The 26076-nt window shown below is 36.7% G+C and overlaps 1 protein-coding gene and 1 pseudogene across 20 annotated transcripts in view; one reads left to right on the top strand and one right to left on the bottom strand.

The window, feature by feature from the left end:
• Positions 1 to 26076, top strand: part of WDPCP (WD repeat containing planar cell polarity effector) — a 489024-nt gene that overhangs the window by 63733 nt on the left and 399215 nt on the right. For 9 of the 20 annotated variants that reach the window (XM_057309433.1, XM_057309421.1, XM_057309420.1 and 6 more), the window contains exon 1: positions 16188 to 18654. The exons of 10 other annotated variants lie outside the window; for them this stretch is intronic. In XM_057309433.1, the coding sequence (XP_057165416.1) occupies positions 18637 to 18654 (18 nt within the window). In that variant the 5' untranslated portion in view covers positions 16188 to 18636. Of the gene's footprint in view, positions 1 to 16187; positions 18655 to 26076 lie in introns of those variants that run through there. One more of the 20 variants, XM_057309429.1, reaches the window with a different exon arrangement.
• On the bottom strand, positions 5791 to 6731 carry LOC123000176 (olfactory receptor 9Q2-like; annotated as a pseudogene).

Below are 26076 nucleotides of genomic sequence, written 5' to 3'. Positions count from 1 at the left end.
TGTGTATTTGAAAAGAATGAGTATTCTGTTGTTCTGGGGTGTAGTGTTCTGTATATATCTATGAGGTCCATCTGGTCCAGTATGTCATTCAAAGCTCTTGTTTCTTTGTTGATTTTCTGCTTAGCTGATCTGTCTATTGCTGAGAGTGAAGTGTTGAGGTCCCCTACTATTAACGTATTATTATCTATATGTCTTTTTATTCTGGTTAAGAGTTGGCTTGTGTATCTAGCTGCTCCCCTGTTGGGGGCATAGATATTTATAATTGTCATATCCACTTGTTGGATACATCCTTTCAGAATAATATAGTGTCCTTCTATATCTCTAACTACAGTCTTTAGTTTAAAATCTAATCTGTCTGATATGAGAATTGCTCCCCCAGGTTTCTTTTGAGGTCCATTGGCATGAAAAATGGTTTTCCATCCCTTCACTTTTAATCTGGAAATATCTTTAGGTTCAGAATGAGTCTCTTGTAGGCAGCAAATGGATGGGTCATGTGTTTCTATCCAATCTGCAACCCTGTGGCATTTATGGGAACATTTAGGCCATTCACATTGAGAGTGATTATTGAGAGATATGATTTTAATGATGTCATGTTGCCTGTGAAGTCTTTGTTTCTATAGATTGTAAATTTCTGTTCTGTATCACTCTTGGGGCCTTTTTATTTTTATAGCATCCCCCTTAATATCTCATGTAGGGCTGATTTGGTGATAACGAATTTGGTCAGTTTTTGCTGATCCTGGAAGGTCCTTATCTTAACATGAATTCTGAATGACAGCCTTGCTGGATAAAGGATCCTTGGCTGCATGTTCTTCTCAGAGATCTGAAAATATGCTGCCAACCCTTCCTAGCCTGCCATGTCTCTGTAGACAGGTCTGACATTATTCTGATATTTTAACCTCTATACGTAAGGATTTTCTTCCCCCTGGCCGCTTTCAAAACTGTATGCTTGGATCTAATATTCGCGAAATGCACTATGACGTGGTGTGGTGTAGGTCTGTGGTCATTGACCTTGAGAGGCGTCCTCTCTGCCTCTTGAACATGAATGCTTGTTTCCTTTGTCAGATTAGGGAAGTTCTCAGCTACAATTTGTTCAAATAGCTCTTCTAGACCTCTCTTTTTCTCCACCCCCTTGGGGATGCCGATGATTCTGACATTGGAATGTTTCAATGAATCAGTAATCTCCCGTAGTATACATTCTTGAGATTGGATTTTTTTGAGCCGTGTTTCTGTTTTAACTTTCTCTTCCACCATCCCGTCCTCCAATTCACTAATTTGTTCTTCTGCCTCATTTACCCTGGCTGTCATAGCGACTAGTTTAGACTGCAGTTGATTCATAGCATTTTTAATTTCTGCGAGAGTCACTCTCATTTCTGCCCTTAGAGATTCTATGTTCTTGTTAATATTTTCATTAATATTTTTTTGCAGCCTACACATCATCTTGACCATTGTTACTCTGAACTCCATTTCTGACAATTTGGTTATATCCACATCCATCAGTTCTGTGGCAGAGGCCACAGACTCATTATCTTTTCTTTGCTGGGGGGGATTTCTCCTTCTCGTCATTCTGATGAGGAGAGGTTGTGGTGATGCCCAGAGCCCAAATTATTGACCAGGACCCATGCAGTGTGCACTTGTTTTATAGGGATCTTAGGGATGTGGGCTTCTTGATTTTTCAGCCTGCCTTTTGGGGGAGGAGCCTGCTGCCTGATATTCAGGCAACCCTGTTTGTCCCCTGGGGGGGATGGGGATGGGCACAATGTGAGCCGGTCTTTCCAGGCTTTTGTTCTCTGGCGGCTTTCCCTGGTGGTTTTCTGTGACTCTTCTGAGAGTCAGAGAAGCAGTGACTGTATCCTAGCCTCTGTCTCAGAACAGAGAGATCGCAGTCCGCTCTCCACTGAGCTCTCCTGGCCACTTTTTTTTTTTTTTTAAAGATTTTATTTATTTATTAGACAGAGATAGAGACAGCCAGCGAGAGAGGGAACACAAGCAGGGGGAGTGGGAGAGGAAGAAGCAGGCTCATAGCAGAGGAGCCTGATGTGGGGCTCGATCCCACAACGCGGGTATCATGCCCTGAGCCAAAGGCAGGCGCTTAACCGCTGTGCCATCCAGGCACCCCTTTCCTGGCCACTTTACTCTGTTTCTGTTGGTGCTGTCAAAAACCCTGTAGCGTCCGGGGTTGTGCGCCCCACAGCTGGTGTCCCAGCCCTCACTTCCATGGCCCCCACGTCTCTGTCCTTTGTGCTTCTAACACTACCACCTGCCCCCGGTTCCCGCGCGCGCTCCCGAGCTCCCTGTTTCAGTGTGGTTCGCGTGCTCCAAAGCGCCAGTTTTCAGTCAGGTCACGCGCTCCCGAGCTCTCGGTTTCAGTCTAGTTCGAGTGTGAACTCCAGAGCTCCGGTTGTCATTCTGGATGTGCGCGCGCTCCCGAGCTCCCGGTTTTAGTCTGGTTCCAGTGAGCGCTCCAGAGCTCAGGTTACCCGTCTGGTCGTGCGCACATTCTCGGGCTCACGGTCTCAGTCTGCCCTCTCGGGGGTGCGGGTCAGCGAGTCGGCCGCCTCCCCAGTGCAGCTGCCTACTGCTTCTCAGCACCTGAGCGGGGCGGCTCCCTCCCCCTTCTGTTTATCTTCCGATATCCGTGCTCAGATTCACGGCTCCCTCCCCGCTTCATACCTCAATACTCAGAGCTGGAGATGTTCGTTTGTAGAGATCCAGATGGAAATTCTTGTGTCTCAGGCTGATTCCGTGGGTGTTCAGGATGGTCTGGTAGATATCCAGCTCACCTCAGGGGACCAGCTGAAAAAAGGGGTCCCCTACTCCTTCGCCATCTTTTCTCTGTTTGTTGACTTTGTATCCTGCTAATTTGTTATTAGTTCTGACAGCTGTTTTGTGGAGTTTTAGGGTTTTCTAAATATAAAATCATTTTACTTATTCCTTTCGCATTTATATGCCTTTTTTTCTTTTTTCTTTTTTTGCCTAATTGCTCTAAGTAGAACTTCTAGTACTATGTTGAATAGAAATGGTGAAAAGGAGGCATGTTGCCTTGTTCCTGAAGTTAGTGGGAAAGCTCTAAGATCTTCTGAGTCTTTCACCATTGAGTATGATGTTTGGTATGGATTTTTCATATATGGCTTTTATATTATGTTGAGGTAGTTTTCTTCTATTTTTAATTTGTTGAGTGTTGTTATCATGAAAAGATGTTGAATTTTGTAAACTGCTTTTTTCTCCATCAATTGAGATGATGTGCTTTTCTCCATCTTCTTGATGTGTGTATTACCTTGATTGATTTTCATTTGTTGAACCATTCTTATATTAATCCACTTGGACATGGTGTTATCTTCTTAATATACTGCTGAATTCTGTTTGCTACAACTTTGTTGAGTGTTTTTGCATCAATGTTCTTAAGAGATATTGATCTATAATTTTCTTAGAGTGTCTTTTTCAGGCTTTGGTATCAGTGTTATGCTGGCCTCTTAGAATGAGTTAGAAGATAGAAAGCTTTCCCTTTTCTTCAATTTTTTGGATAAGTTTGAGAAGATTGATTCATTTTTCTGTAAATGTTTATTAGAATTCACCCGCGACAACTGCAGGACTTTTCTTTATTGGGAGATTTTTATTACTGATTCGATCTCCTTACTAGTTATAGGTCTATTCAGATTTTCTTTTTCTTCATGATTTATTTAGTCTTGGTAGATTTTGTGTTTCTATGAATTTGTCCATTTCATCTACATTGTCCAGTTCTTTGGCATACAGTTGTTCATTGTAGTTTCTTATAATACCTTTAATTTCTGTAGAATTAGTAGTGATGGCCTTCTTTTCTGATTTTGATTTTGAGTAATTTGAGTCTTCTCTCCTTTTCTCTTTGTCTAGCTTAAAAGTTTGTCAGTTTGGTTCATCTTTTCAAATAATCAACTTTTTGTTTCATTCATTTTCTTTGCTGTCTTTCTATTCTTTATTCATTTATCTCTGTCTAATCTTTATTATTTCCTTTCTTCTGCTAGCTTTGGATTTAGTTTTTTCTTTTTCTGGTTCTTTGAGTTGTAAAGTTAGGTTGTTGATTTGATATCTTTTTTTTTTTTAATATACTCATGAATAGCTGTAATTTCCCCCTTAGCACTCGTTTTGCTGTGTTCCATAATTTTTCACATGTTGTTTTTATTTTTGTCTCTAAGTATTTTCTAACTTCTATTGTGATTTCTTTGAAATATTGTTTACAAGCGTGTTCTTTAATTTCTACAATTTGTGAATGTGTTAGCTGGATTTTTGTTATTGATTTCTAATTTCATTTTGTGTGGCCAGAGAATAGAGTTTGTATGATATCTTTTTAAATATACTGAGACTTAATTTGTGGCATAATATATGTTGTGTCCTGGAAAATGTCCATGTGCTCTTGAGAAGAATGTGTGTGCCATTGTTTTTGGGTAGAGTGTTCTGTAATATCTGTTAGATCTAGTTTGCTTTATTGTATTAAGTAGTCTATTGTTTTAGTTATCTTTGGCCTGGCAGTTCTATCCATTATTGTGAATTGAGTATTGAAGTCTCCAGCTGTATTGTAGAGCTGTCTATTTCTCTCTTACGTTCTGTCAATTTTTACTTCATATATTTTGAGCATTTTGTGTCCTTGGGTCTTAAATGGGTCTCCTGAAGACAGCATATAGTTGGGGCATATATTTTTGTCCATTCTTTTAATCTTTGTCTTTTGTTGGAGAGTTAATACATATACATATGAGGTAGTTACTGATAAGGAGAGATTTTTGTCATTGTGTTATTTGTTTTCTATATGTCCTATAGACTTCTGGTCCCTTGTTTCTTCATTACAGTCTTCTTTTATGTTTCGTTGATTTATTTTGTAGTAAAATGTTAAATTCCATTCTCATTTTCTTTTGTGTATATTGTATAGTTAATTTCTTTGTGGTTACCATGAAGAATACATTTCACATCCTAAAGACATAACACTCTAATTTGAACTTATACTGGTTTAACTTCAGTAACATACAAAAATTCTATTACTTTATAGCTCTATCCGTACCCTTTTGGTTGTTGATGTCACATGATGACCCCAAACATAAATAATTCTAAATGTATTAGTCTCTTAAGTTATGTAGAAAACAGATTTGGAGTTACAAACCTAAGTTAACAGTAATACTAGTTTTTATACTAATAATTGCTTTTTTTTTCTTTAAATGAATTAGTCTCTTAAATCACATAGAAAACAACAAGTACAGTTACAGAACATTGTTATGTAATACTGGCTTTTATAATTGCTCATGTGTTTACCTTTATTGACATCTTTATTTCTTCATATGGCTTTAAATTCCTGTCTAGTGTCTTTTTATTTCACCTTGCAGGACTCCCTTGAACATTTCTTGCAAGGCAGGTCTAGCAGTCATGAATACTGTCAACTTTTATTTTTCCGGGAATATCTTAATTTCTCTGTCACATTTGAATGACAGTTTTGCCAAATACAGGATTCTTGCTTGTCAGTTTTTCTCATTAGCACTTTGAATATATTTGCACATTGTCTTCTAGCCTCTAAGGTTAGTTTGTTTGTTTGTTTGCTTTCTCTCATGTAATTTACTTTCTAGTTGTGAAATTTAAACAATATCGAATGTGTAGCACTTAGTACATCAGGTGGTGACAAATATTACATAGAATAATAAAACAGAAAGTGGAGGTGGGAAGTTCAGGTGCAATTTTAAGTAAGGTTGCCTGGGAAAGTCTCCCCAAGTAGGTGATAATTGAGGATAGATAGGACGGAGAAACTAAGGAATGACATATTTGGCAAGAGTCCATCTAGGGCCTTCCAGAAGACTTTGACCTGCTCAGGACTTTCATAAGTGTCTCCTTTACCTCCTTATTCCTCAGGCTATTAGATGAAGGGGTTCAGCAAGGGGGTCACCACAGTGTAGAGCACTGACACCACTCTGTCTTCCTCCAAGGACTGGCTCAAGTTACTTCGCAGGTACATGAAGATGAGGGTGCTGAAGAAGAGGGACACAGCTGTGAGGTGGGAGGCACAGGTAGAGAAGGTCTTGGCCCAGGCCCCTGCAGAGTAGATCTGCATGATGGCCCTGATGATAAACAGGTAGGACACCAAGATCACCATTACACAAACAAGCATGACAAAGATGGCAAACACAGTAATGACCACCTTCTGGGTGTAGCTGTCCCCACAGGTCAACTTTAACAGAGGGGGGAGGTCACCGAAAACAAAGTTGATCTTATTGTTCCCACAGAAGGAGAGGGTGAAGGCTGTGACCCTTTGAACAAAGGCTGGATAAAGCAGCACTGTAAGCCCAGCCACTAAGTCCCAGTGGGCCTTCTCAGTCATGATGGTAACATAAAGCAGAGGCCAGCACACGGCCATGTAGCAGTCATAGGTCATGATGGCCAGGAGGTAGCAGTTGATGGAAGCAAAGAAGGTGAAGAGGAAGAACTGAGCAGTGCAGTGGGTGTAGGACAGCACTGCCCTGTGCTCCAGCGCACAGCCAGTATCTGGGGCACGATGGTGGGAGGAGTAGCAGATGTCCACGAGGGAGAGGGGACCAGGGAACAAATATATCGAGGTGTAGACCGGCCATCCACGTGGATCAGGAAGACTGTTCCTGTGATCCTCAGCAGAGTGAGTAGATGGAAGCTCAAAAGCACCAGGAAGAGAGGAAGCCCCACTCACGATGCTCACTGAACGCAGTAAGGAAGAACTCCATCACTATGGTGCCATTCTTCCCAGCCATGCGTCCGGCAGTTCACGTGTAAGGACTGGGTGGCTCAATCAGTTAGGCATCAAGTCTTGATTTTGGCTCAGGTCACTATCTCAGCTGTGGGAGATTGAGCCCCACATCCACTCTGCACTTGGGGGTGAAGTCTGCCCAAGATTCTCTCTCGCTCCCTCTGCCCCTTCCCCACTCCTCTCCCTCTAGTCACTGTGGGCTTCTTGATGAGGCTTGCCTTCTTATTTACACCCAACAGAATGTTGCAGGATTTATTTTCATTTGGTGCCTGTGGTTCTTGGTCTCAGCACTCCAAAGAATGAAGAGGTAGACCAGACAAAGAGTGGTGGGCAGCAAAGCAAAGTTTATTGAGTGATAGTACAAAACTTCCGAAGAGGGAGGGAACCAGAAAGGGTTGCCCTGGCCTCCAAAGTTTCTGATGAGAAATCTGTACATAATCTTATGGAGGATTGCTCGTACATGATGACTCACTCTCTTGCTGCTTTCAAGATTCTCTGTCTTTTCAAAGTTTGATTATAATGTATGTCAGCGTGAGTCTCTTTGAATTCATCTTAGTTGGAGTTTGTTGAACTTCTTAGAAGTTTATTTCATGTCTTTTTTTAAATTTGGGAAGTTTTCAGCCAATATTGCTTCAAATATTCTCTTTCCCTTGTTCTTATTTTCTGCTTCTGAGACTCGTATGATGCATATGTTGGTGTGATTGATGGTAACCCACAGGTCCCTTAGGTTCTCTTCACTTCAGTTTTTTTTTTTTTTTCTTTTTGTTTCTGAGCCTCAGTAATTTCCATTGTTCTATTTCCAAGTTTACAGATTCTTTTTTCTCCATGCTCAGGTCAGCCTTTGAATCTACCTAGTGAATTTTTCATTACAGTTACTATACTTTTCATTTCCATAATTTATTTTTGGTTTATTTTAGGTTTTCTGTTTCTTTATTGATATTTCCATTTTGTTCATACATCATTTTCTTGACTTTCTCTACATCTTCCTTTGGTTCTTTGGGCGTGTGTGAGACAGCTGTTTTAAAGTCTTTTGTCTAGTATATCTGCCATTAGGTCTTTCAGGGACAGTTTCTCTTAGTTTTTTACCATTGAATGGGCTGTACTTTGCTGTTTCTTTGTATTCCTTGTGATTTTTGTTGTTGTTGGACAGTAGACATTTGAATTTAATAATATGGTAACTCTGGAAATTGAATTCTCTGCTCTCCCCAGGGTTTGCTGTTATTGTTGTTGTTTGTTGTTTAAATATAGGATGCATCTGTGCTGAGGATAAGACTGAAGTATAAACTTAATGTCTGCTCAGGTCTTTTGTGAGCCATTCTCTGGGCATGCTTGGTCACTTTCTAATTCTCCTTGTATATGTAGTGTTTTTAATGTCTTATTCTTTAGTGCCTGGCTCCCCAAAGAGGAAAAAAGCAAAAAATGAAGAGGGGGGAAAATGGGCACTGACCGTTTAAGTCCTCGGGAAGTCAGTTCAGCAGAGGGGAAGGGGCTTGCAACAATGAAGGGGGGGTGCAACAAGAATGGCTGTCTGCCCCTTTGCCCTCTGTGAACAGAAGCAGTAATCAGTTATCAATATTTGAAGGATGGAGTTCTTTTAATTCCACATAGGTAGAATTCAGGAGGCTATGAGAAAGCTGCTCCAGGAACACAGGTACAGTGGTCCACTGGCTGCTACTGTGCTGAAAGTTGAAATTGACTGAAGCAAACAAATTTGCGCATTCACATCTTCTGGAAGTTGCAAGTTTTCATCTGACTCCAGACATCCAAAATAGTTACATAGGACAGATTCTGCCAGTGTAATTGTTGCCTAGGTAGGGAGACAGATACCTGGTGTTTCTTCTACTCTACCATCTTCCCAGAGTCCTCTCCACATAAATTTTTTTTAAATTGAAGGATTATACAGACCTAAATAGTTACTAGTTGACTTAGCTACTAAAAAAGGTGTGGGTTGTACTCTTTTTTAAATGCAAAAATAGTATTAGGTATCTTGGAAGTTATTTGGTTTAGGTGACATGCAAAACAGTTTTTGCAAATATTCTCAAGTGGCTTCTAAAGTGAATACAGAATATTTTTTTTTCAATTTGTTTTAAAAGATTTTATTTATTTGAGAGGGAGAGAGAGAGAGCACATGCATGTGCACTAGAGCGGGGGCAGAGGGAGAGAGACAAGCAGACTCCCTGCTGAGTGCAGAGCCAACTTGGGGCTCAATCCCAGGACCCTGAGATCATGACGTGAGCCAAAGTCAGATGCTTAGCCACCCAGGCACCCCAGAGTATTTTTAAAATGATTATTATATTCACTTTGACAGGTCTTAAACATAGTAATTCCAAAATCAACGTTAGTTGTAGAAGAAATAAAAGTGCTTGTAATTTAAGTTAAAATTGTAGTCACAATGGTAGCTGCTTTATTACTATTTTTTAATATTTTGTATATATACAATCTACATACATCCCAGCATATTTAAATATAAAATATATTTTTAAAAATATGTTTTTTAAAGATTTTATTTATTTGTTGAGAGAGAGAGAGAAAGTGCGCCCACATAGGGGGAGCAGCAGGTGGAGAGAGAAGCAGGCTTCTCGATGAGCAGGGAGCCTGGGATCATGACTTAAGCTGAAGGCAGATGCTTAACCAACTGAGCCACCCAGGTGTCCCTGACTATAAAATATTTGACTAGATTTTCAGGAATGGTGAAGTACAGGATATTTTAACAGGATGAAATTTATGGTCATGTCTTTATCATATAATCAAGTTGCTGTCAGTGGTCAAGAGGTAGAATTGACTAGACTCAGTTGCTAGAACCGCCTCTTAACTTCATATAAAACAAGATAAAATATATCAGGATTCTTTTTGATAAGTACTTGTTTCCAGGACTATGAGCTACCTAACCCTGAGATCTTTTTAAGTAGATGTAATAGAATTTATTGGTTTTTAACTTTACTGCCTAGCTTTGTGATCTTGAACAAGTTTTTCGGTCTCTATAAGCCTCAGTTTATTATTAAAAGGAGGATAACACAAAAATGACCATAAAGACTGGAAATGTAATATAACAATTCCACTCCTATAGAGATCCATTTCAATCAGATGTACAAGAATGTTCATAAGCAATTTCTAAGAGCAAAACTCTACCCATTTGTCCATCAATAGGAGAATGAATGAATATACTGAAAATGAGTGGACCGTAAATACGTACACTAATATGGATGGATATTAAAAATACAATGTTGAGTGAAAACAAATCACATAATATATACTATATGACCCTATTTTTATAAAATTTAAAAGTGTATAAAAATCCTATTTAGGGTTTCATACACATCTGGTAAAACCATATAGAATAGCAGAGGAATGATTAATTCAGAAGTCGTGGTAGTGGATAGTGGCTTCTTTGACGGGAAGTAGGAGAGGGTGTACTGTGGTCTTCAAAGTATTGATAATCTGCTTCTTAAGATGTATGGGTACAGGTGTATTTGTTTAATTTATTCTTTTGTATGTTTTTAATATTTATTATATATTTAAATATATACATCTGATCACACTTATTTGTATGAGACTTTATAAAAAATACATAATGCTTAGAGCTTTTTCTTTTATTATGAAATAACACCTTTGAAGTCTCTCATAAATCTTCTACCTTAATACACAAATTTACATTTCTTTAAATCTCATTCAAATTTTCAAGGTTAGATTTAAATTTATCATCTTGCCGTTTTTTTTCTGTTTGTCTCATATGTTCTTTGTTCTCTCTTCCCTCCTTTTCTTCCTTCTTTTTGATTAATTGAAATTTTTTATGATTCCATTTTATCTCTTTTGTTGACTTATTGGTGATAAGAGTTTTGTTATTTACATGACTGCTTTGGGGTTAATAGCATACATCCTTTTCTCATATCTACCTTAAAGTCATGTTATACCACTTTACTTAGAGTATAAGAACATTCAATAAGTTACTTGCGTTTTTCTCTTCCTGGCCATTGTGCTTTGGTTGTTATATATTTTATTTCTTTTTTTTTTTTTTTTTTTTTAAAGATTTTATTTATTTATTTAACAGAGATAGAGACAGCCAACGAGAGAGGAAACACAAGCAGGGGGAGTGGGAGAGGAAGAAGCAGGCTCATAGCAGAGGAGCCTGATGTGGGGCTCGAACCCAGAACGCTGGGATCATGCCCTGAGCCGAAGGCAGACGCTTAACCGCTGTGCCACCCAGGCGCCCCTATATATTTTATTTCTGTATAAGCTTGAGCCACATACTACATTGTTATTTTGTTTAAACCATTACCTTTTAAGGAGATTTAAATAATGAGGAAAAATATCTAATATTTACTCATGTAGTTACCATTTTTAGTACTTTTCATTGTATAGATCCATATTTCTAGTATGATGTGATTTTTTTTCTGCTTATTTTCTTTTTAAAATATTTATTATAGCACAGAGTGGATGGTGAAAAATGTTCTCAGCTTTGTATGTCTGAAAAAGTCCTTGTTTTACTATTTATTTATTTATTTATTTATTTATTTATTTATTTATTTTTGAAGATTTTGTTTATTAGAGAGAGAGACAGCCAGCCAGAGAGGAAACACAAGCAGGGGGAATGGGAGAGGAAGAAGCAGGCTCCCAGGAGAGGAGCCTGATGCAGGGCTCAATCCCAGAACGCTGGGATTATGCCCTGAGCCAAAGGCAGACGCTTAACGACTAAGCCACCCAGATGCCCCATTACCATTTATTTTGAAAGATATTTTTACTGGGTATAAAATTCTAGGTTGACAGTTTTTTCTTTCAGTACTTTAAAGATGGTGGTCCACTGTCTTTTCCATTTGTCTTGTTTCTGATGTTATCTGCCATCTTTATCTTTTTTTTTTTTGTAGGTAAGTGTCTATTTTGTTCTTTATCACTGTTTTTGAGTAATATTGCAATATGCCTTGGTCTACTTTTTTCATGTTTCTTGCTCTTGGGTTCTTTGAGATTCTTGAATTGATGAATTTGTAGTTTTCAACAAATTTGGGGAAATTTGGATATTATTTCTTCAAATATTTTGTCTGCTTATCCCCCATCCTGCCACTATTTTGAGGATGCAAATTGTATGTACAGTAGGCTGATTGAAGTCCCACTGCTTACTGATGTTCTGTTCATTTTTTAAATTACTGTTTCTTTCTAGGTTTCATTTTGTAAAGTTTTTTTTCTGTTTCTTCAGGGTCACTATTTCCTTTCTTTTTTTCGTTACATGTAATCTGTTAATTCCATTCATTGTACTTTTCATCTCGCATATTGTAGTTTTCATCTCTAGAAGTTTGATTTGGGTCTTTTTCGTATCTTTCATGTCTGCTAGATTTTTGGAATCTATGAAATACATTATAATAATTGTTTTAATGTTCTAGTCTCTTAATTATAATTGTCGGAGCTGAGTTGGTTTAGATTGATTTTTCTTCTTATTGTGGATCATATTTTTATGTTTCTTTGGATGCAGTAATTTTGTACTGCATGCCAGATGCTATAAATATTATCTTTTGGGGTGCTGGATATTTTTATTTCTCTATAAATAATTTTGAACTTTATTCTGGGATGCAATTATTTGGAAACAGTTTGATCCATCAGAACTTGCTTTTAAGATTTAATAGGTAGAACTGAGTAATGTTCAGCCTAGGGCTAATAATTATTCATTCCTGAGGCAAGACTTTGGTAAACAAGACTTTTCTGGATGCTCTATACAATTATTGTAAATTCCCAAGTTTTTCTGTCAGGCTGGTGGGAGCAGGCACTATTCTTAGCTCCATATGAGTGCCAAGCACTTTTATCTTCAATCACTCCTGGTCTTTCCCTGGTCTTGTGAAATTTTCTTAAATGCACATACTGTCAGTAATCGATTAAATTCTCAAGGGGAACCCTGTGAAGATCTCTGTAGTTCTCCCTCTATGTGGATGTCTCCTCTCCAGAGAATTTTAACCATCTTATCCTCCACAGTCTTCTAGCACTGTCTCCTCAACCCAAGTTGTTTCCTGGCTCCTCCTGATTTTCCCTATTCTGTATCATACCTTCTCTCTCCTAACACAGCTTCAGTATGCCTACAGTTTAGTTTTTAGTTCGTACTTTCTTTTTGGTAAACAAGAACTCTTTTTTCTTGCAAGCTCAGCTATTTTTTTCTCCCTATGGGCCAAGCGTTGTGCTGTTTTTCTCCATGTTTGCCTTGGGAGCTGTTGGAAATGGTGAGTGCTTTTCTTGGGAGGTTTGGCCTCACCCACAACCCAACACCTGGTCCTTACTACAGCCAGGAGAGCTCCTTGGAGACTGATGTGCCCACAGAAGGCCCCATCAGCCTTAGGTACTGGGATGGATTGGATTATTTTCTAGGTGGAAGAACATTCTACTCCTTTAGTTTAACCTTTCCTTGTGAACTAAAATGGGGAAATCACTTTCCAAACAGACAAGCTCAAGTGAGAATAAAAAATAGCCTCTACATAGTAGCCTGACAGTACCTGCATTAGCCGGTGTTTGGATAAGAACAAACCCTTCAAGGGGGTAATGGAACCCTTCTTTGGACCTTAATTGATTTTTGTGTTTTTTCTGCTTTTAATTCTTTGTGGAAAAGTGATTTGTAGTGCAAAGTGGCTTTCCATGTTATAGGTGCTGTATTATGTAATACCGTTCTTACCAAAAAGTCATTTTTGCTTGTTTTGACTTTTTTTATTTCTGATCCAGCCCATGGTTATTTTTATTTTTCATTTTATTTCTTCTTGTTTTAACAGTTTTTTTCCCTTCTTATTTCTCCTGCTTTACCAGCCTGGAATGGGATGGAACGGGGGCACTTGGTTTACTCTTTTTTTTTTTTTAATTTTCCAAACCAGTTGGCTGGATATCTTCAGAAAAGTCACCTTTTCCCTGGTGAGTTTGTTACATAAGGTGGAGCCTCATTAGTTATAAATCTGACTGTTAAGAAACTGTGTTTTGTTTTTTACTAAGGATTAAGGCTATCTGGGCCTGGTTGTCCCTTTAGGGTCTGTGCTGTTGTCCACCCCTGATGAGTAGGGTGATCCTGACCCCTGAACAGGGCACCTCCTTACGGAAGTACCCTGTTGTGTAAGGAAGTTCTATAGAATAGTGGTGACTAAAATCTCTTTTGGTAAAATGAGGTTGTTTAAACAATTTACATAATAAATCCAGAACTTGGAGACTCAAAGTGTATTGGCATGAGTTTTTTCTTTTTTTAAATTATTTTTCTTTATTTTTTTTTATAATGATAAGTGTGCTCTTTAATCCCCATCTCCTGTTTCGCCCCTAATGCCCCTCACCTACTTGCCCCCCTGGTAATATCGGTCCATTCTCTAGAGTTAGGAGTCTGTTTCTTGGTTTGTCTCTCTCTCTTTTTTGCCCTTTGCTTGTTTTGTATCTTAAATTCCACGTATAAGTCAGATCATATGGTATTTATTTTTCTCTGAATTATTTTATTTAGCATTATACTCTATCCATGTTATTGCAGATGCCAAGATTTCATTCTTTTTTATGACTGATTAATATTCCATTGACTATTTATACCACCTCTTCTTTATCTATTCATCTATACTTGGGCTGCTTCCATAGTTTGGCTATTGTAAATAATGCTGCAGTAAACATAGGGAATGCATGTATCTCTTTGAATTAGTGTTTTTGAATTTTTGGGGTAAATACCCATTAATGTGATTACTGGATTGTAGAATAGTTCCATTTTTAACTTTCTGAGAAACTTCCACACTGTTTTCCACAGTGGCTGTACCAGTTTGCACTCCTAACTGGGCACAAGGGTTCTTTTTTCTCCACATCCTCTCTAACACTTGTTGTTTCTTGTGTTTTTGATTTTAGGCATTCTGACAGGTGTGAGGTGATATCTGATTGTAGTTTTCATTTGAATTTCCCTGATGATGAGTGATGTTGAGTGTCTTTTCATGTGCCTGTTGGCCATCTGTATGTCTTCTTTGGAGAAATGTCTGTTCATGATTTTTGCCCATTTTTTAATTGAATATTTGTTTTTTGGGTATTGAGTTGTATCCGTTCTTTATATATTTTGGATACTAACCTTTTATAAGATATATCATTTGCAAATATTTTCTCCCATTCAGTATGTTGTCTTTTAGTTTTGTTGATCTTTTCCTTTGCTGTACTTTCTTTTTGGTAAATATGAACTTTTTCTTGAAAGCTCAGCTATTTTTAAATATCTTTTAAAAAAAATAGTTGGAATTTGCTGAAGAATTGTAAGAATAATGTAAGAACTTCTGAGACCTCTCATCTATATTTACCAGTTAACATCTAGTCACATTTGCTTTGTTAACACTTGTTCTCTCTCTTTCTGTACTTTCTCTCCAAATGTTACTTTTTCTGAACCATTTGATACTAAATTGCAGACATCTTGCTCTTTTTTTACTCCAATATTCTTCAATGAATATTTTCTAAGAATAGGGATGTTCTTTCCCATAACCACCAAATAATATAAAATTCAGATAATTTAACGTGATTGTATACTGTCATGTAGGAAAAAACTTAGTCTTCCTTGTATATTTCTCCTTTGCTATTCATACAACACTTCACTTCTGACACTTCTGGTCATCCAATGTATGGGGATTTTTAGTACACCAAATAATTCTTCAGCACCAGCTGGATGTTCTACAATTTCACCCAATTCTGACACTGTCTACCTAGAGATAATGTCAGATCCCACATGTTAAGACCCTAGTCCGTTGAGACTGCCCCTCACTTCAGTGCCAGTAGCAAGTGGTACATCCCTAGGTTACCTCTAACTTCTGTCCAACTTGGCTGCAAATCAGAGGCATATTTGCTTTTTTTGCCAGACCAGCACACAGAACTCAAGGAAACACCTATTTATGTGTGCCAGTGTTTTATATAATAAAGGATATGATAAATGATACAGATGAATAGCCAGATAAAGAGATACATAGAGCAAGGTCTTGGGGCGGGGTCCTGAGTGCTGGAGCTTTTATTTCTATGGAATTGTTGTGCGTCACCTTCCTGGTACACAGATGTGTTCACCAGTCTGAAAGCTCTCTGATCCCCATAGTATTGGGATTCTTTATGGAGGTTTTATCACGTAGGCATGATCATTTATTAACTCCATTTCTAGCTCCTTTCCCCTCTAGAGAATGGGGGATAGGAATGAAAATTCCAAGCTTTTAATCATGGTTTTGTCTTCTTGTGACCAGCCTTGATCTAAGAGCCCACCTCATTAGAACAAAAACCACTCCTACCGTCCAGAAAATTTCAAGGGACTTAGGAGTCCTGTATCAGAAACCAGAGTCAAAGGCCAAATATTCACCTAGAAAAAATGGATAAATGCCTAGGAACATATAATCTTCCAAGACTGAATCATGAAGAAATAGAAAATCTGAATAGACCAATTACCAGCAAGATTGAATCAGTAGTCAAAAACCTTCAAACAAACAAAAGCCCAGGACTACATGGCTTCACTGGTCAGTTCTTTTTTTTTTTTTTTTTTTTTTTTTTTTTAAAGATTTTATTTATTTATGTGACAGACAGACAGCCAGCGAGAGAGGGAACACAGCAGGGGAGTGGGAGAGGAAGAAGCAGGCTCCCAGCGGAGGAGCCCGATGTGGGACTCAATCCCGGAACGCCGGGATCACGCCCTGAGCCGAAGGCAGACGCCCAACGACTGCGCTACCCAGGCGCCCCTTCACTGGTCAGTTCTACCAGACATTCATAGAAGATTTAATACCTATCCTTCTCAAACTGTTCCAAAAAATTGAAGAGGAGGGAATGCTTCTAAACTCATTTTATGAGGCCAGCATTATCTGATACTAAAACCAGACAAGGACACCATAAAAGAGAGAGAGAGAGAGAGGGAAAGAGAGAGAAAAGAAAGAAAATTACAGGCCAATATCCGTAAAGAACATAGATGCAAAAATTCTCAACAAAAGATTAGCAAACTGAATTCAGCAATACATTAAAAAAAAAAAAAGGTCATACACCATGATTGAGTGGGATTTATTCTAGGAATGCAGTGTGGTTCAACATCTGCAAATCAGTCAATGTGATATACTACATTAACAAAATGGAAGATAAAAATCATGTGATCATCTCAATAGTTGTAGGGAAAAAAGGCACTTGACAAAATTCAAGATCCATTTATGATAAAAACTCTCAACAAAACAGGTATAGATGGAATGTACCTCAACATAATAAAGGTCACATATAACAAACCCACAGTTAACATCATACTCAGTGGTGAAAAAGATGGAAGCTTTTCTTTCAAGATCAGGAAAAAGACAAGGATGCCCACTCTTACCACTTTTGTTCAACATAGTATTGGAAGTCCTAGCTGGAGCAATCAGGCAAGAAAAAGAAATAAACGGCATTGAAATTGCAAAGGAAAAGGTAAAAATTTACAGATGACATGAATTAATATATAGAAAACTCTAAAGTCTTCACCAAAAACTTTTAGAACTAATAAACAAATTCAATAAAGTTGCAGGATACAAAAATCAATATACTAAACTCATTTCCATTCTTATACACTTACAATGAGCTATCAGAAAAAAGGAGTTTGCATCAAAGGAATAAAATACCTAGGAATAAATTTAACCTTGGAGGTCAAAAACGGGTATACTGGAATCTACAAGACATTGATGAAGGAAATTGACAACAATACATATAAATGGAAAGAGATTCAATGCTCATGGATTGGAAGAGTTAGTATTGTTAAAATGTTTTTATCACCCCAAACTGTAGATTCAGTATAATCCCTCTCAAAATTCCAATGGCATTTTTCACAGAAATAGAAAAAACAATGTTAAAATTTTTATGGAGCCATAAAAGATTCTGAATAGCCAAAGGAATCTTGAGAAAAAACAAAGCTGAGGGTGTATCACACTCCCCAATCTCAAACTGTATTACAAAGCTATAGTAATTAAAATAGTGTAGTATTGGCATAAAAACAGACACATAGATCAGTGAAATAGTATAGAGAGCCCCCAAATAAATCTGTGTATATATGACCAATTTATGACAAAAGTGGCAAAAATATACCATAGGGACAGACAGTCTCTTCAATAAATGGTGCTGGGAAAACTGGATAGCTATTTGCAAAAGAATGAAACTGGATCGCTATCTTACCTTACACAAAAAGTAACTCAAAATGGATTTAAGATATCAAAAAAATGGATTAAAGACTTGAATGTAATACCAGAAACCATAAACTTGTTGGAGAAGACAGGTAGTCAGCATCACTGTTAGAGTTTTTTTTTGGCCTGGGGGGTCTGACTCCAAATGCAATGGCAACAAAAGCAAAAATAAACAAATGAGACTATATTAAACAAAGAGATTCTGGTAAGCGAAGGAAATCATCAACAAAACAACAAGGCAACCACATACATGGGAGAACATATTTGCAAGTCATATATTTAATTATGGTTTAACATCCAAAATCTATAAAGAACTCCTACAACTCAATAACAAAAAAACCCAAGACAATCTGATTACAAAATAGGCAGAGGGTATGAATAGACCTTTTTTCCAAATGGAAAAAAGATGGCCAGCAGGTACATGAAAAGATGCTCAACGCTAATCATCAGGGGAATGCAAATCAAAACCACAATGAGATATTACCTCACACCTGTCAGGATGAATATTATCAGAAAGATAAGAAATAACAGGTGTTGGCAAGGATGTGGAGAAAAGAGAACCCTCACGCAATGTTGATGGGAATGTGAATTGATGCAGCTACTATGGAAAACAATATGGAGGTTCCTCAAAAAACTAAAAATAGAACTACCATACAATCCAGCAATTTCACTTCTAGGTATTTATCTGAAGAAAACGAAAACAGTAATTTGAAAAGATACATGCACTCCTATGTTCATTGCAGCATTATTCACATAGTCAAGATATGGAAACAACCAGTGTTCATTGATGGGTGAATGGATAAAGAAGAAGTGGTATGTATGTGTACAGTGGAATGCTACTCAGTCATAAAAAAGAATGGAATCTTACCATTCGTTACAACAGGGACTGACTTGAGGATATTATACTAAGTGAAATATATCAGGCAGAAAGAGATTCCATGGATTTCACTTATATATGGAATCTAGAAAACAAAACAAAACAAAGCAAAACTCATTGAAGAGAACAGATTGGTGGTTTCCAGAGGGGAAGTGGGTTGGGAGTTTAGTTAAACTGGAAAAGGGAGGGTCAAGAGTTACAAACTTCCAGTCATAAATAAGTCGTGGCATTTTAATGTATGGCATGGTGACTATAGTCAATAATATCGTATTGCATATTATATAGCTTAATATTATGATGCGGAAAGCTAGACTTAACTGTGGTGATCATTTCACAGTGTATATAAATATCAAATCATTATGTTGTATACCTGCAACTGAAGCAATGTTATATGTCAGTTTTGCCTAAAAAAAAAAAAAGACGCAAATATTCAAACTAAATATGTTCCTCGTATGTTATTACTTAGGAAATTATAAGAGTTTTGGAACCTCTGTGCTGGGAACTGAGGTCAAAGGCTAAATATTAGAACAAAAGATTCTTCTAGCACCCCTTTTACAGGGGTTTTAGGAGCTCTCTGTCAGGAACTAGAGGGAGAGACCAATATATATATTTCTTCTTATTTCTCAACTATTATATAGTATACTCTTATGCTCACATTTTGCCAGTTTTCTCAATAATATCCTATAACATTTTTAAAAAAAGATTTTATTAAGAAAGTGAGAGCGAGTGGGGAGTGGGGTGGGGAGGAGCAGAGGGAGAGGGACAAGCAGATTCTGTATTGAGTGTGGATCCCTTTGTGGGGCTCAGTCCCACAACTCTAAGATCATGACCTGAGCCGAAATCAAGAGTTTGGTGCGTTCAACCAACTGAGCCACCTAGGTGCCTCAACATTTTTTTTTAAAAGATTTTATTTTTTAAGTAATCTCTATACCCAATGTGAGCCTTGAATGTACAACCCTGAGATCAAGAGTTGCATGCTAGCCAGGCACCCCAACATTTTTTCTTCAATACACGATCATGCCCTTTTCCCTTTGTAATTAATAAGTGATCAGTGGTGACATACTTTGTATCTTAAGATCCAGTTTCTCATCAAAATTTAACCAATAGTTTTAGCTTTCACTGCTAATTTTTTTCTTGAATCAGTTATTAGTATGAAAGTAAAATGGTCTTCAAAGTCTGTCATTTTTCAACATTTATTAGATGCCCTTCTGCTGTAAGTTTGTTTTCCCTTATCTATCAGTGTATCATCTATTCTTACTATGAACACTTCTGACACCAAATGTACATGTTTTTTACACCAAACAATTATCCAGTTCTCTGTGGACACCAAATGGGTATCCTACAATTCAGTTCAGTTCTGACACTACCTGGAGTTAGCAAGATTACAAAATAGGCAGAGGGTATGAATAAAAAAAGGAGCTGGGAAGACCTCTCGGAACCTAGGGAAAGACAAACTGTGAGATTTTAGTCCTACACTCCCTTTCCCCGAAGAGGAACAATAGGACAATTATGTGAGCCTCATGGAGAATAGAAATGATAGGCCATTCTGGAATCTCAGAAGATTATGGATTCTTGGTTATCTTGTCCATCTAGCTTTAGGAGTTCACAGATCCACCAATAACCTGGCTTCTTTTTAAGTCTTTCTGCTTTTCTTCTTACTCTTAACTGTCTGGTATATCCATAATTGCTGAGAAAAAGAGAGAGAGGGAGAGAGACATGGGAGGTTCTCAGCATTGTTGCTTGGTCAGAGCTTCCTCTACCAGAACCCTCATAGTTTGCTTACCAATCTTCAGACTATGTCAGGTGCCCATTCCCAGCCCACTCAGGTATATGTATGGAGTCATGATTTTCAGAACACATTCCTTTTCATGGAATATCCTATGGCTTGCTCCCCTTGTAGTAGGGTTGTTGGAGAGGGCATTTTCCCTAAGTGGCTATTATGGATATAGTTTGCAATATGTATTTACATCCTGGTTCTTCATCCTTCCAGAACAGAGCCTTACTCTGTCTGTAGGCAATATAAGCCAAGTGATTGACTTTCTGAGTTATTTTCAGAATATTAATATGTGATATTTATTTTAATTCATTTTCAGTAATGATAATGCTGAAAATTGGTATAAAACTTAGATAAGGATTTTCAATAATCTAATACCTGGTATTATTCACTGAAAGTATTATGAAAGCATGACTGTTAATTAAGTGTGCTTCATTAATTTAGCCTGATCTGATCAAGAGGTATAAATATAACTGTATATTTCCTCATACTTTTGTGTTACTATAGCATCATCATTTAGTATTTTCCTTAAAAGAGCTATTTAGCGCTTTCTATGAAAATCTGTGTAGACTAGACTGTTTTCCCTTAACATTTTCCAAAAGCTCAAAACAGACTTCCCACATTGTGTAATTTGCTTCTGAAAATTTCCTGCATTGAGTTTCACTTGTTCATGTGTTCTTGTTATTTAATATGACTGAAATATTAATAACTAATTGTTTAAAGTGGAGTATTTCAGTTAATTCCATGTATAATTAAAAAATTTAAATACATTAACATTTCACAACATAGTCTGTGATTGGGATTAGGACTGTTTGTGTTTGCTATTCAAATACTCAGTATAATATTTGATATTTGGATAAAATGCTATTTTTCATATCAAGTATTTGTTTAAAATTTTAGAGGGGATATACTAGGGAGCTTGGAAAATTTGTATTTAACATAAAATTATTTGATTATTTTCAGATATTAAAAATACAGAACAGCTTTTGGGAATCTCACAGGCTTATATGACTATTAGAGTTTGCAGGTTTGCATCCTTAATGTTTTTTTTTGTCATACATAAAACATTTATCTCTAGGTCTTGCTCAAAATGGAATAAAAGGTGGGAAAAGTGAGATGAAATACGCTTTCAATTCTTTTCTAGAGAACATAAAACTCTCTCATTTCTTTTAAGCAGATTCTCCCAAATGATTAACTTGATTTCACAAGAGGAAACAAACTTTTATTTTAAAGTACAATACTTTCCTTGTACATTGTGTGAATTGTTTAATGTGTTGACGTTTTATAAAGCTGCCTGATGGAACCAACTATTTACAACAAGCCCAGGCCAGCTAGGACGACTTGGGAAGGGCATATAGACTTACGGAAGTTAAACTACTACAAGGCGAGATTATTCTAGAGACATGAAGTCTGGGTTTTGGCTTGAGGAAATATCACTTTGAAATTATTCTCTAGGTAGGATTAAATAACAATTTGAAATATGTATCTAAAATGAATGAAGTTACCACACTGAATAGAACTCATTGCCAAGGGATTTTTAAAAACATTTTCGTTACTGTTATTTTAAATGCTATAAGAGTGTTTGAATTGTGGCACTACTTTATAATGAAGACTTTAAAACAACATGTTCTTTCCTGGCTGTGAAAATGTGATTTTTATTGTAAATTATGAAAAAAAATCTAAAAAAAAATGAAAAAAAAGTTGATTATGAGAAAGCTGTTAACTAGTGATATTTAACCTATGTCTGACTGAAAAGATAAAATTACTAAACTGTGTGCCTGTAAAAAGAAGATGAACTCTCAATGCCAAATTATGAATCATGCTTCTCATTGTAATAAACAACTGGGTGAAAAGTTAAAATACAGGTGTCTAGGATTCAGTTATTTTCTGAATTCCTATTCTAGGTGGTGGAAATGATCATTTAATATTAGGAAAATTGTAATTTTTTATATTGTCTATAGGATTTATATGTATGTATACACATATATACACAAACTATATGCTGTATATGTTTAGTATGAGTTTATGTACTATAACATATAAGATATTCTTATATTTACAATATACAGTATATATACTATATATTATACAAGGTATATATGTATATATGTGTAATGTATGTATATTTATGTAGTGTGTGTGTGTGTATAGAGAGAGAGAGAGAGACAGAAACAGACAGGGGCTGACAGATATACTGCCTATAGTAGAGAACTGCATTTCTAGGTTATTTCTATTATGTCATATGGAGAAATAATTAGTAATCCTAAGTCTTTTTAGTTATAGCAGTTATCTTCTAAGCAGGACTTCCTTTGCCATATATTTTAAGGTTGTACTGTGTAGAATTACTGGTGGCAGTTGTGTATGTATATCTTTGCGTTTTAGCCCTCTACTAAGCAGACTATTGTCAAAGGACATTTTTTTTTTTTTTTAAAGTATGCTCCACGCCAATGTGGGGCTTGAACTCAGGACGCTGAGAATAATAGTTGCATGCTCCACTGACTGGGCCAGCCAGCCATGCCCAATATGGGGCTTGAACTCAGGACGCTGAGAATGAGTCACATGCTCTACTGACTGAGCCACCCAGGCACCCTGTCAAAGGATACATTTTAAAAGAGAATGTGATCATGACTTTTATGCAAATAGAAAATGAATATATATTAAAGATTATATTTAACTCATTAATGGTATTATGATTTGTTGCCAGTTCAAAGTACCACATGTTTATGGTCAAATAAGGGATGGTGAAATGAATGTACAAGTGAATGCAGAACAGATAAAACTGATCCATATCCACTGGACAATAATCAGGACCAATTTGCATTTCTAGGACATTTGTATTATTATCCGTTTCCACAAGTTAATGTCTCTCTCTACAGAGTTATAAAAAAGTCTAGTCAATGACAAAGGCCTGAGCTAGTCAAGACACTCATTAAATTTCAGTCTTTCACAGTTTTTCCTTACTGTTCAATACTGTTTTCATTTCCGGTATTTTATATTAACTTGATTTGAGTAGTTGCAAGAGAGAAATTGTTTCACGTCCATCTATTTATTTCAGTTTAGTCACGTAAGTTCTGTGAGGGCAGGTACTCAAAAATGCATGAATCTATAAATAAAATGATATTCTGAGTGTAAATGCAAAAGTTGAAGGGTTAAAACCTGTGTCCTGCTTCAGAAAGTAGAAGAAAATAGGGTTTTTATAATCTAATATTATTTTAATTGTAATGGAGGAGTCAGTTATTTGAAGGAATCTAGCAGTGAATACTTTTGAAAAGCAAGAATTTTCTTCGGATAGAATTAATTCCTCCTTGCCTTTTTATTTTATAAATGAGAGCTTTGTATATCACATTTTAGGTTGGCCATAACTTCAACTCCAAAATAATTAGAAGCACTGAACCATGAATGAAGCAAGTACGGCATGTTATATTTATGAAATCCTCATATTGTATGATTTTGCTCTGATGTTTGCTCTCTTGCCAATCATTGTACTTTCCATTTTATAACTAATAATAATATATAGAGCTAACTTAGAGTTACATACCCTTCTCATTTTGAGGAATACCAATATGGTGAGGTAAACTCTACCTATACTTGGTATTCCTGGCAATTGGACTGTGCGTCAGATAGTCCTGCTCAGGGCATTGACTCTTAAGGGAGTGATGGTTGTCAAATTAGTTAGACAGATGATGCAGCTGTGGAGTAGTTCCAGCAGTATGGGTGTGGAGAGTGGGGATGAATATTCAGTGAGTTCTCGGGGCTTTGGGGCCTGAGTTTATGGCTTAGGATTTTCATCATACCTTACCTCCTTTGATTTCCTTTGGAGCCTGATTCTTTGGGCAGTTTCTTTTCTGCTAAAGTTAACTGGACTTCATTTCTGTTGTTTATTAAGCAAACAAAAACCAAAACAAAACTCTAATAGAAGAAACAAATACATGATTATGTTTCTAGTTATATGATCATTATCAAATTTTCATAGGACAAAGTGAAGTATATATTATTGTATGTGGGAAAAATAGAAACAATGCTGAAATCATTAGGTTGCTGAATTGTAACCTAACAGACCACATGAGTCAGCTTATGGAATAATAGTATAACTATGAATATATCATTTTGAAGTATTGTAATCCATCTTTTACCTTAGAGTCACATGCCCAAGAATATCCTTTGAATATTTAAAACTCCTCTGGCATCTTAAAATAGTAACTGCTTCTAGTAATAGTGGAGTAGCTCGTATTGAACTAATCCTCCTGCAGAAAACCATTATAAATTCTGGACAAAATACAAAAACCCCACAACTGAAGGCACTGGAGAGTGACCATAAGCAGGCTGAAATGGAAGGGGAGTCAACACTTGGAGAGAATAACACTGCATAAACAAAAATGAGATTTTATTGCCAGCAGAGCTGCATTACAAGACATGCTGAAGGGAGTTCTTCAGGCTGAAGGGAAATGATACCAGATGGAAACTTGGATTTTCCATAGGAATAAAGAGCACCAGAAATGGGAAGTATGCGGGTAAATGTATTTATTATTCCCGAATTCATTTAAAACATATGTGACTGATTAAGGTAAAAATTGCAATGTTGTATTGTAAGGTTTAAATATGGCATATGTAAATGTAGTAACCTACAATGATTATAGCATAATGTTGAGGAAGGGAAATTGCAAGGTTCCTACATTTTTCATGAAGTGGTACAATATTAACTCTCAGTAGACTGTGAAAAGTTAAGGATGTATGTTGTTATCCTTAGAGCAACCACTAAAAAATAATGCAAAGAGGGATTGCTAAAATATGAGGTTAGCAGTTTTCAATATGCTGGCATGCAGCTGAATCCAGATTTCAAAAAAGAATGACAAATGTATTTAAATGATTAGATTTCAAACATAAGATAATTTTTAAATGGTGGAGTAGAAAATATTAGCAGTATGTAAAGTACTGAAATAATGCAGAAACTCCCTGGTAAATAACAATAATTATTGTTAAAATTTATTGAGTGCTATGTATCAGCATTGTGTTAAGCTCTTTACATATATTATCACATTTATTCATTACGCATCCTTAATGCAGTAGTTACTATTATTAGTTCCATTTTACCATAAGTGAGGTATTATTATTATTACTATTTTTTTTTTAAAGATTTTATTTATTTATGTGACAGAGAGACAGCCAGTGAGAGAGGGAACACAGCAGGGGGAGTGGGAGAGGAAGAAGCAGGCTCCTAGCGGAGGAGCCTGATGTGGGACTCGATCCTGGTACGCCAGGATCACGCCCTGAGCCGAAGGCAGACGCTTTAACGACTGCGCTACCCAGGCGCCCCTATAAGTGAGGTATTAAATAATGTGGCTTTAAATAATTTACCCAAGGTATCATAGCTAGTAAGTGGCAGAGGCAAAATTGGAACCCAGAATACCTGATTTTAGAGCTTGTGCTTCTAACTACTGTATTATATTTCCTCAGAAAATGAAACCTAATTTAAGCTTCATGGCCAACATATTGCAAATAAAGTACAGTATATGAATGAAACTAAATTGAGGGTGAAGCATTTGTTAAAATATGAAGTATGAGAAAACGTCAATTCCTATTTCTA

Source organism: Ursus arctos, unplaced genomic scaffold (assembly GCF_023065955.2).
Source record: "Ursus arctos isolate Adak ecotype North America unplaced genomic scaffold, UrsArc2.0 scaffold_8, whole genome shotgun sequence".
NCBI lineage: Eukaryota > Metazoa > Chordata > Mammalia > Carnivora > Ursidae > Ursus > Ursus arctos.
This window is presented reverse-complemented; position numbering and strand designations above follow the sequence as displayed.